This window comes from Daphnia pulex, chromosome 12 (genome assembly GCF_021134715.1).
Source record: "Daphnia pulex isolate KAP4 chromosome 12, ASM2113471v1".
In the NCBI taxonomy this organism is placed as follows: Eukaryota; Metazoa; Arthropoda; class Branchiopoda; order Diplostraca; family Daphniidae; genus Daphnia; species Daphnia pulex.
The window spans coordinates 7,200,976-7,212,138 of record NC_060028.1 but is presented as its reverse complement, the minus strand read 5'-3'; the positions used below and the strand labels follow the sequence as shown (position 1 = coordinate 7,212,138).

General features: G+C 38.2%; 2 protein-coding genes across 3 annotated transcripts; one reads left to right on the top strand and one right to left on the bottom strand.

Moving 5' to 3' along the window:
• Positions 1-3,833: 3,833 nt before the first annotated feature.
• LOC124209942 lies at positions 3,834-6,544 on the bottom strand. 2 transcript variants are annotated; one of them, XM_046608194.1, is made up of 7 exons: positions 6,241-6,544; positions 6,090-6,176; positions 5,220-6,008; positions 4,991-5,155; positions 4,778-4,924; positions 4,125-4,711; positions 3,834-4,050 (listed from the first exon to the last, which is right to left on the bottom strand). In XM_046608194.1, exons 1-7 carry the CDS (start codon positions 6,419-6,421, stop codon positions 3,937-3,939), a joined length of 2,070 nt encoding a protein of 689 aa, XP_046464150.1. In that variant the 5' UTR covers positions 6,422-6,544; the 3' UTR covers positions 3,834-3,936. The 2 variants fall into 2 exon arrangements, with proteins under 2 accessions (XP_046464150.1, XP_046464151.1); XM_046608195.1 differs by having other exon boundaries at positions 4,778-4,929; positions 4,999-5,155; positions 6,241-6,533.
• A 198-nt stretch (positions 6,545-6,742) lies between these two features.
• Positions 6,743-11,092, top strand: LOC124209934 (dyslexia-associated protein KIAA0319-like protein). The gene is made up of 15 exons (XM_046608184.1): positions 6,743-7,286; positions 7,353-7,441; positions 7,507-8,048; positions 8,115-8,312; positions 8,372-8,649; positions 8,710-8,854; positions 8,920-9,037; positions 9,093-9,241; positions 9,311-9,501; positions 9,573-9,672; positions 9,744-9,911; positions 9,970-10,146; positions 10,215-10,313; positions 10,381-10,572; positions 10,658-11,092. The coding sequence occupies exons 1-15, from the start codon at positions 7,011-7,013 to the stop codon at positions 10,783-10,785; spliced, it is 2,850 nt and encodes a 949-aa protein (XP_046464140.1). The 5' UTR covers positions 6,743-7,010; the 3' UTR covers positions 10,786-11,092.
• The last annotated feature ends 71 nt before the right edge of the window (positions 11,093-11,163 follow it).

The window sequence follows — 11,163 nt, the reverse complement described above, 5'->3', positions numbered from 1 at the left end:
TCCGGTTCCTTTCAGTTTCAATGATCCCAATTCAATGGATTTTTTTTTTCATCCGGTTGCCCGGAACCACCAAAAAACAAACAGAAAACGAGCAGAATGAAAAATAAATATTGAGAATGGAGAAGACGAGGGAGAGTGTTGTGGGTAACCGGAGAAGATGTGGACGAAACACCAGAGAAAACAGAATCAGAAAAAAGGAGCAGGAAAAAAGACGAGGGGCTCTGATTCTCGTTGGAAGAGTTCCGACGTCTCGGCAGCCTCGCAGAAAAGTTTATTTATGAAAAGAAACTCAACTTTCTTTTTTGGCATGGTGTATGAATGTGTGATGTATACACACACATGGACTTATGCCCTGTGCTGTGTGTACTGGTCTATACATAAATACATTTCCGCGTCATGGTTAGGTTATTCTATGACGTTCCTTCTCCCGCTTCTTGGACCATCAGCAGCACAGACTCCTTCACATCTTTTTGGGTTCCCTCTACTTTTTTTCTTTCCTTTTCTTATTATTTGGGTGTGCGGTATATTATTTTCGCCATGGCCAGACTAGTGGCCGCCGCCGTCTATATATGCGCTACCCCGTTTCTCTTCCGTCTACCCCATTCATCTCCGTCCCTTTTCTTCCATTTCGTTATTTTTGTTCTAATTCAAAAGGGAAGCGAAACCGACGATCTTCTTTTGTGTTACGACGATCACACGAAAGAGCAGAAGAAGAAAAAAAGATGAAGAAGAGGAGGCCCAGCTCCAGTGTATGGATGGAGACTTCTTAGTATATATGGTATAGGTGCTGGCGTCTTTTTCATGAGCACCATACATTTTTGCAAATCTTTTCCATCCAGCGGAGCACATTCATCATCATCGGGTAGGGGGGCTGAAGTGCCACAGGTTTTTGTCGCATCCTCCTTACAGTTCGGCAGAAAAACACGACAGAATTTCTCTCAGAAATTATGATTTTTTTTCTCTCTCCACTTGTAAATGGTCCAACTACTCGGTCGGATACTCCGAGTCTTTCATGACATTCACACGACATCAGAGCGTAAACCGTTGGGATATCCATGAATTCAATAACATCGCCAGTTTCCTCCAAATTCCTTGGCAACAGATTTTTTCCCAACTTTCTCCGCTCTTTTCTTATATAGATTTTGAATTTTGTAACTTTGGCGAACTTGCTCATTCATCAATGCCAAAAATTGAGTAATAATTTGAATCCGAATTCATTTTTAGGCAAAACATTTTTTTAACAAATTTGTTTGTTGGTTTATGCATGGTTTTATTGCCATCCAATAGCAAGTGTTCTGATGATACTTGTGTACTTAGTCGAGGGAAAGAGAAGCAAGATTTACGACCGTGTTTGCGCTGATGGTGTTGGTAACGGCACTGGTTCTGTTCTTTTCCCTTTTTCCATCACAGTGGGACTTCTTTTTTTAGTTTGTTGTCTTGGCTGTTTGAACTGTCACGAAGAAATGCAAAAATGGTGAAAATGTGCAGAGAAAAGAGAAAAAGGGAGGCAACAAAAATAATCAACTGGGAAGAAGGAAGAAGAAGAAAAAAAGAAGTGCGCTACTTTCTCAGTGGTCTGTTGCTTAGAATAGACAGCGCAGTGACTTCTGTTTTACGACTGTCTACGCTTAGGTCTCTCCCCTCTCACTTGATCACCAGACGACACTTCGTTTTAACTTTTTTGTTTTCTATTTTTCTCTTGTCGTTTGGGCGATGATAGCGAATCATAAAACCCGCTATGGTAAAATCCTCTATTTTCGTTTCACTATTCAAAAAATGTTTTTTTCCCTTCTTCTTCTTCTTCAATTCATGGTTAACTTTCTTCACGCCCTTCTTCGCTTTTTTAAATTTCGATACATCTGGAAAACAATGTAACGAGAAATTTATTTGTTGCGGGATTTTATCCCAAATGCCTTGGAATCATTCGCCGTTTTTAAAAAAGAAATATTTAGTTGAAATAATTCCGCATTGATGATTATTTGGAGCAATGGGCAAGAAATTTTGAAGCATCTGCTTCTTTACTTCTGATGTGTTTTTAATTGCTACTGTTGTCGGTGGCAAATCAACAGAGCCAGTTGAATAGTCTCCAAAAAAGCGGAACTCTGAAAAACAAAGTTCCACCTTTGGCTCAGTTTGGTCTCCGACGACGGCACCGCGGGGGTGAAATACGGAAAAATGGTCCCCCAAATTCTGGACGCTATTTAGGGGGGCTACACACAGTGAAATGCGTTTACTGTAGCGAGAATCGCACATCGGATCAGAAGAGCAGCTGATGAAAGGGAAAAGAGACCCAGTTTGACCTGATTCTGGGCCATGGGCACCGGCCGTCTGAACACGTGCCCTTCAATGAAAGCAGAAGGGTTCATTCAGTTATTCCACTGTCTATACGCGAATTCAATGCGGATGCATGTATATAATAACTAGAGCAGCAAGGTCAGCTCCATCCATCGTCCACTCTCTCCGCCCATGGATGGGGACAACTCTCTTGTCTTTTTCAATCCCCCCTCACTCGGATACAATTCCACTCTCTCCTTCTGTACCAATTGCTCGCGCTTTCGTTTTTCTTTAGTTTTGAATTTTTATAAGGACACTTTTCATTTTCAATGGGATGCATCTGCTTGCTGACAGAGAGCTCGTGTGCTCTGAACAACAAGAGTTTGACACAAACATTTGCCAAAACGTCGGTTTCATTCGGCCCTGGGGGTTGTGTTATAGTTCGGTTTCCTTTTAGATTCCAATTCATTCATTTTAATCGCGCAGTTTTTCTATTCTGGTTCAGCTTCTTCTGTTGGTACGGTGGCGCCCGGCGCCCCATCGGAAACCACTTTTCCGCACTTTTCCCCCTCTAATCAAATAAAAAATTACAATAAACTGAATTTCTATGTTTCCTCCATGCTCTTCCATTCCCCCTAAAATTTTAAAAAATATTTTCCAAAAAAATTCACATCGTTATCTCAAAACATTTAGGTTGTGGAACCTTGCGAATAAATATACTGTACAGCGAAAGAATCGATTTGGTACGGCAGAAGATTTTTGGAACTCCGACCCTCTGTTTCCTTCTGTGTAGAAATATTCAATATATCCAAGACAACCTTTTTCTATGAAGAATCTGCCCAGTCGGAGGATCAGAAAAGGTAAAAAAGGAAAATGTGCTGCTTTCCGATTTTGTAATATTTGAATAGTTCACCCGTTTCAGACTCGACACAAGAAGAAGTGTGCGTTATTAAGATACCAGGGTTGCTTAATTTCCAATATCTTGGGTCAAGCTAATGGTAATGTTTGTTTTATGATGTGCAATTGCAAATGATGTGAAAATTAGTAATACGAGACAAATTTTGTCACTCCTGTTGCAAGCTTATCAGGATAAATTTATTGTAAGGTCTGTAACGTGGCGATTGACATGATGACTGGAGAGTTCTGCGAATGACTATTAATGTTTCGTTACGTACGACTTGGTGAAACGGTGACTGCGATTACTTTCTATTACTTCTCTGAAGGTCGTATTGGTGTAAAATACTAATGCAAATCATTTGTGTATGTTTATTGTAAATTTATCTAATTGGTTTGATTTAATAGTCTCTAAAACACCAACATAATTATTATGTTTCGGTGATCCCAAACGACTGCAGTTTCGTATACTAGGTAAGTATGCTAATAAGATAGTAAACGTAAAAACTGAGTTGTAAAATATAAGAATACAATCGAGCCCACTAATTTTATCCTACACCTTTATGGAAAGAAATAATGTGTTTTCTGTTTTTATTTGGATGCCTATAAATTTTTTATTACCATTGAAATCAACAAGTCCCCAGACACTTAAGAAAAAATGTACAAAAAAAAAAGCAATTTTATTCCTAGTTTTCAGGTGAGGAAACTTTGAAACACATCAATGTAACAAGGCACAGTGATGTTTCTTCAAATTTCAGTATTTTTTACCTATTTCTTAACGGTTTTTTGTTTGGCTTTCAATTCTGCTGCTATCTTTCTTTTCCATTTTGTGTGCAGTTTCCGGAAATCCCGCCGCCACGTCTCTATCTCGTCAGATCTTTCCTGTAAATGAATTAAATCAATTTTTTTTAAATAAAGTTTTAATAATTAGAATAAAGACGCCAAACTAAATTTACCTTATTCTTTTTTTCTAAGCTGCAGATCATGCGTTTATACATTTTAACTTTCTCCTTCCTTTTTTCTATAACTTCTTTTTTCTTCGATACAACGGCTGCCCTTCTCTGCAAGTATTTTTTGAATAGATTACACTTGGAACAAGTGTCAACAGTTTGGTAAATCGAGTCTGTTATGTATGCGCAATGCTTTGAACGCCATTTCCCACTTGTGTCTTTCACACCGGACACCCGGTCTGAAACTTTGACGTTTTTCAGTGATGGATGACGAATACCTTCGCAGTATCTCTTCACATTAAAACTACAAATCAGTGCGGATAGCTCTTGATATGTAGTGAAATTCAGGGCAACATTATTTATAGGTGGAATAGTGTTTCCATTGATAAGGAACGAGACCTCACTCTCGCTTATTATTCTGACAGTCTTGATGATAAAGGAACCGCCTCTCGACAAGCTACAGTTTGAGCAGCACAAAATGTTGTCTTTCTTATTGAGAGACCACACCCAAGAAGATTGGGACGGAAGTTTCACGTAGGACGAAAAACATCTGAAAGCAGCATCGTCGACAACGTATTTTGAAGTAGCAACATCTACAAATTTAAAAAAATATAATGTTGAATATCCATATGGTTTGTTAATCATTATTGAATTTATACCGGAAGTGGATGTGTCAATGTCTTGATTTTCAATTGGTTCCGCAAGTTGAACATTCGGAGCGCTGGAAAGTAATATAGGGTTCGGATGTTTAGGTTGGTCTTCCTCTTGCACACAAAAGGCGTAATCATGATCAATTTGATCTTCAGCTGTATTTAATAATATAATTTAGGGATAAATAAATCATTGGACATGACACAATATAGATAATTTACCGGCTGTACTGGATATTTGTTGGCTAGTATTTGCATCGGTTTGACAATCATCCATCTGAACCACTAGAACATCATGTGGTGACAGAGAAAGAGGGTCCGGGTCCTGAGGTTCATCAACAGCCTGTAGTTCTTCTTGTAAAGGTAATGCATAATCATGGTCATCACCTGTCATAGTAAGTAATGTTGTTTATGTCAATGACAAAGGGTAACAGCATTTAATAATTAGTACCTCTCCTTGGAGATATAGCTTTCTGATTTGGCAAAGGTTGTGGATTATTCTTTTGTAGTGGAGTTTCCTTGTTTGGAGATAATGACTGAAGAACTGTTCGTACTGTTGACTGGGCTTGATTGGTAACAGGTAGAGATTTTCGGATTTGGTCTTGCCTACTAACTAGTGGAGATTTTACAGCTTTTAAAACCTTCGGTTGCTTTTGCACTTCGGTAGGCCTACACTTAGATTTTGTAACTTGTGAATCAGTTTCCTCAATTTCCTCTAACAAATGCTTGGGCAATGCTCCTCGCCTTAGTTTCCAGCGTAAATAAGGGTAAAACTCATTAGTACTCATGGTTTGTCCTTTGATAATGTCTGCTTCATCAAAATGACGACTGCAGAGATGAGACGACGTTGTTTTCAAACATGGAACTAGTGCACTCCATTCGTTAAACGAAGATTTGGGTACTTTAAAGAAGGTAACCCCACTCTCCTTGTCATTTTGGATTTCATTTCTCCAACGGCAGAGATTAATAACACACCTGTTCCTCCTCCCCTTCGGTAAAGTAGACACAATATCACTGTCTGTTTGTTTGAAATGTTTAGGTGTGTCTGCTACTGCTGAGATATTTTGTTCTGCGTCAATTGAGGGTTTGTCATTAGTTTCAATTGGTGAATCACTAGATGAAGAAACACTATTCAATGTTTGGGGTGAAATAATAACACTTCCCACACTCTCCTCAGCCATCAATGTAATAGGTGGATCCTTGTGTCTGACCAAATTTGCATCATCTAGTTGTTCACCAACTGTAATAAAACGAAAGATGATGCATAAAAACAATGAAAATGAATATTTCTGAACTATGAAAAGGGACAATGAGACAATACCTAAACATAGTTTTGGCTTTTTTAATCCCAAATTGATAGACGGTGCCCAATCAACATGTTTTAGGTTGAATTCACCACTCGGCTTTCCTAAAAAAAAGAATGACATAAATGTTATTATTGTCACTAGTGGTGATAATATAAAGATGAATACCTGATACAAAATGAAGTGAACACACAAACAGGTTTTCCACCTTAGTGTTGCCATAATTTATTATCGCCATTCTCTTCAACCACAGGTCTCGTCGTTGGCCCGCCTTTGGTAAACCGAATAATTTAACATTTCCACTTTTTTTGTTGCCACAGTTAGACACTCTACACCTTCTGCCAGACATTCCATTAAGGTCTGTAATGTAAAATCTTCAGACTACTTTATACTTTAAACTACTTAAAAGTTTAAACAACACTTTCATTTACTAAACAAACAAAAAAAACTAATGGTCAAATGCTGCGTTGTCGCGATGGAATCAAATTCGAAAAAAAAATAGATTTCATAAATTTAAAAAATAATTTGAACTGTCATAAGAAATAGCCAATCATAATTATCCTGTTCATAATAATTCTTTAATGTACACTAATAAAAGATATTCTGAAATTTTGCGATTTTTCGAATAATCGAATTGTTCAGAAATATATCGTTGCCTTACTCGGTAGATGGCTCTTACTTTGAATAACAATAGCTTCTTTCGACCGCAAAATCTCCGTCAGCTGTCACATTTATTTTCGAATAAAATCGCTAACGCTAATCAGTAATCGCTGTATTGTTCCGTAATGGTTAGTTTGTGAGCATAGTTTTATATCGTAGGTCGTTATAGTGCGAACGCCCCCTTTTGAATCCACGATCCATATTTATTACAGCATTTTGATACCGTTGCTGGTCAACGACACTGCTGCATCCCAATCACGCCACGTTTCGCAATTTAAATGTATTACTGTGCTTTGATTTTCGTTCTTTTACAAGTTTTCTCATTTACGGTCCAACAATCTCAAGAATCCCAAGTAAAAAATGAAATTACGTGTGGAACTTCATTTCTTCAAATCCAAACATCACAAAGCCTTACTTTGGAGCAATTGAGCAAAGCCAAAAAGATCCGAATAACAGAAGCCTTGAACATAACAGAATGTGTTAAAAGCTGTTGTAGGCCTACTTTATTGAATGAATGCCACATAGCAATTGTGCAGAACACAACTTGCTACAATGTAAGCTATTAACTGTTTGGTGTGAAGCATTCTTTTTTAAATTCTGCAACTTGTACTTTTTGCTAGGTTCGCTGTGAGAGTTTAGAAGAGTGCCGTCTTTCAGAATCCAGTAGTAACAACACAGTTCAAACAGTTCTTGTGAGAGAGTTTACAAGGTGAGTTTCTGTCAGATTTTTTTTACATACTATTTAATGTTATCGATTTTCCTCTTTTTGTTTAGACAGTGTTCAGAGCTCTCAAAGAGTTGTGAGGTAGGAGTAGATAATTGTTTTGAGAATGAAGAGTGCCAATCTATAAGCGATCGACGTAGGAATGGTTGTTGTGAATGTAAAGATGGTTTTATGAGAAGTTTGAATGGGACCTGCCTTGTCAGAAACAAAACTACTGAAAATGAAACAACTGATGTAGTTGAAACAACCTTTCTACCTTGGACCAGTATTGTTACGACTCCAGCCACTACATCAACTACGCGATACATTAGACATTTAGCCATCCATATTAGTCCCACATCCATCCAACTACCAGAGCTAAAATCAAACATAACCGCAATTGTGGTTCCCGATCCAGAGTTAGGTGAAGAATACTCATACACATGGGTAGTTGTTAACTACCCCCAAGATCAACAGCCTGGAACCATTGAGGGAAATAACGAAAAAACCCTGAAGCTCAGCCAATTATCTCCTGGGAATTATACTTTTCACATTACCGTCAAATCTCCAAATTCTCTAGGAGAAGCTATTGAAAATCTTACGGTCCTTGCTCGTAAGTTATCGTTATTAAGTATTTTATCTTGTTTCGTTTACCGATTGTTGACTTATGTTTATGTAGCGTTACGTGTCAACGAACCCCCTGTTGCTGTTATCGTACCTTCATCTCAAACTGTTCATTTACCTAACAACGTAGCCATTCTCGACGGTAGAACAAGCACCGATGATACAAAAATTGTATCTTACAAATGGAACCTTGAAAAAGGACCCATTAGTTACCAGTTTGAACCTAAAAGTCAGATCACATTGGAACTAAATGGTAATGTAATTTCCAATAAATTATTTCAACAAAAGTTTAGATTTTTAATTTTCGTTTAGATTTGGTGCCGGGAAATTACACGTTCGGCTTGACGGTGACTGATAGCGACGGCGATTCTAATTCTACTCTAGCCAACGTAGAGGTCATTAAAGAAACTGATTATCCACCGGAAGCGAACGCTGGGGAACCAGTTGTCATCTACTTGCCTCAAAATCAGATTACCTTGAATGGCAACAAAAGTACTGATGATCATGGTATCACTTCATGGGAGTGGATCTTAATGAATGACGGCTCGAAGCTTGGCACTAGTGAAGCTGTCAAAGCAGTTGATATGCAGGTATTTTTATTTTTATTACTGCCGTTCCTTTCTTCAATAAAAGTGTTTTCGTTTGTTTAGAACACACGAACACCTTATCCTCAAATCTCCAATCTTGCCGAGGGAATGTATAGGTTTCAGTTGAAAGTCTACGATGTGGCCGGACAGTCTTCCACCGCTCAAGTTGATGTCTTCGTACGACGTCCTGCAACTTCCGAACCCCGAGGTATTCTATAATGTTATCTAAAACAAAAAATATGTTTCCTCATCATATTCTTTTTCACTGAGTAGTCGACGCGGGAAAGAATACCGCCATTACTCTTCCATTAAATTGGGCCCTCTTGGATGGATCAAAGTCAAGGGCCGTCGATGATATTGGAATCCACAAGTGGCTATGGACTCAACTCGAGTAATTAAAGAATACGAGACGTAATTCAAGAACTTTAATCATACTCGATTTTCAGGGGTCCGAATACAGCCACGCTTGTTGGGAACGACCAACCTCAGGTGAATGTCACTGGGTTGACGAAAGGTCTATACGTGTTCCAGTTAACAGCTTGGGATGACAGTGGAGTTAGCGGAATCGATAACGTGTCCGTCTCAGTTCTTCAAAGTAAACAGTTTGCTGTCTTGTATTTTTATTAATCGAATTTTAATTTTTCAATTTCTTCTGTTTGTTTAGAGGAAAATGAGAAGCCCAAAGCAAACGCTGGTGGAGATCAGTCTGTCTCACTTCCGTTGAAATGGATAATCTTAAACGGCTCTGCTTCCACAGACGACCTGGGCATTCAATCATGGCTGTGGACAAGAGAACCTGAAAGTTTGGCAGCTGGTGCCATTATTGCCAACAGTGATCGTACGAATTCTCTAATGGTAAAGAACTTAATTCGAATAAGATGTTAGGAATTGAAAATTTACAATTCGTAATTTAAAAATATTCTTAGTTGACGAATCTTGTTCCCGGTAAATACGTATTTCGTCTAACCGTTACGGATGCCCAAGGCCTTTCAGATCATGATGTCGCAACTCTCATCATTCATTCAAGTAAAGAGATAACCTGTCAAATAACTAAGCCGTGAATTGATTTCATTGTTTCCTTTCGGCATGCTACACAGACCCACGTGAACTCGATGTGGTCACAATCACCCTGAGAAGCGACCCTCGGAGCTTTACCGATAGCGAGTTGACCACCATTCGAGAACAGATAGCGCTATTACTACACCAACAAGGGAGTGTCAATATTAACATAAACATTGATGACGTCATGGTTGAACCAAAATCGGGTATTGTCTTTCTTATTTTCTTTTTGTGTTTTATTTTTGTTATTGATTTTGTTTACAGGCTATACACGCACGGTTTTGCAATTTTTCACTACCGTCAAATCGGAAAATGGTTGGCGAACTCTGCCAGGAACAGAAGTGGCTGCTTTATTGAAAAAGAAGCTCCGCAACGACATAAATCTCCTGGCATACCCGGTGCTTGAAGTCGATACTTTTATTTGTCAAAACAACTGCTCAGGTATCACCGTAAATATTAAAACTAAAAACATGTGGTTTTCTTATGTTTTTTTTTTTTTTGTAATTTAGGCCATGGAGTATGCGATCAAGTTACTCGTCGTTGCAACTGTCAGACCTTTTGGATGGAGAATCCTATTTCAGTGTCTAATGGAGCTGATTACAACTGCGGTAATGTTTCGTGAATTACTTTGCAATGGATTACAAATTTATTTTACGTAGCTTTTTCTATTACTAGACTGGAGCTTAGTATATGTGGTCATCATTGTTGTAATCTTGGTGATCCTCATGGTGCTAACTTTTGGGTCCCTAGTTTATCTTTGCCGTAAAGGAGTCTTGCCTTGCAAACAATGTTGCCCCAAAAAGCGACGTCGGTTGCACCGATATTCACCCTTGGCAGATCCTGAAATAATGCGGATGACCCATAAAGGTAAATTTAGCTTTTTGGCTGGCGATATTTTTCTGCAAGCAAACAACGTAATGATTTATTATTATTACTATTATTTGCTTGGTAGTGTCGAATAGTTTGCTACCGTCAGACTTGGATTCCGACACGGATTCGGATGTTATCTTCGAATCAAAAGGAAACGGCCATGCCAACGGTCGATTAATAAATGGAAGATCGGAAGAGATCCACGCTTGAAAATGTAAGACCAAGAAGAAACTTCTGCTAGTCCGGTTGCATGCACATCAATTTGTGATATCCTTTTTTCCCTCTTGAAACACATGAGAAAAGTTTTATGATGAGAATTTCTATTCAGAGAAGAATTTGTAAACTGTGCAATAGTTTCTCTGTATGCCTATTTACAAGTAAAATGTTTAGCTATTGTTAGCTGAATTGCTTAAAATTTGTGTAAAAACCAAACTTCACAGCTATAACTTTATTGGTTTGGGTTTTTTGTGTGATTGAATAAGTCGCATTACTGAAATACAGTAAATTTCAGAATCAATTAAATAAATTAATTTAAATTTTCTAATGAGAGCCACCTGTTGGATAACTTCAAAGGTATGCTTAAATGAC

Excerpts from the sequence above, each read along its gene's own strand:
- LOC124209942 (XM_046608194.1), bottom strand. The coding sequence starts at position 6,421 with ATGTCTGGCAGAAGGTGTAGAGTGTCTAACTGTGGCAACAAAAAAAGT. Across the intron at positions 6,009-6,089 it reads AAAGCCAAAACTATGTTTAG|TTGGTGAACAACTAGATGAT; the intron begins GTATTGTCTCAT and ends GTTTTATTACAG. Across the intron at positions 5,156-5,219 it reads AGCTATATCTCCAAGGAGAG|GTGATGACCATGATTATGCA; the intron begins GTACTAATTATT and ends TTACTATGACAG.
- LOC124209934 (XM_046608184.1), top strand. The coding sequence starts at position 7,011 with ATGTATTACTGTGCTTTGATTTTCGTTCTTTTACAAGTTTTCTCATTT. Across the intron at positions 8,313-8,371 it reads GATCACATTGGAACTAAATG|ATTTGGTGCCGGGAAATTAC; the intron begins GTAATGTAATTT and ends ATTTTCGTTTAG. Across the intron at positions 9,242-9,310 it reads GTCCGTCTCAGTTCTTCAAA|AGGAAAATGAGAAGCCCAAA; the intron begins GTAAACAGTTTG and ends CTGTTTGTTTAG.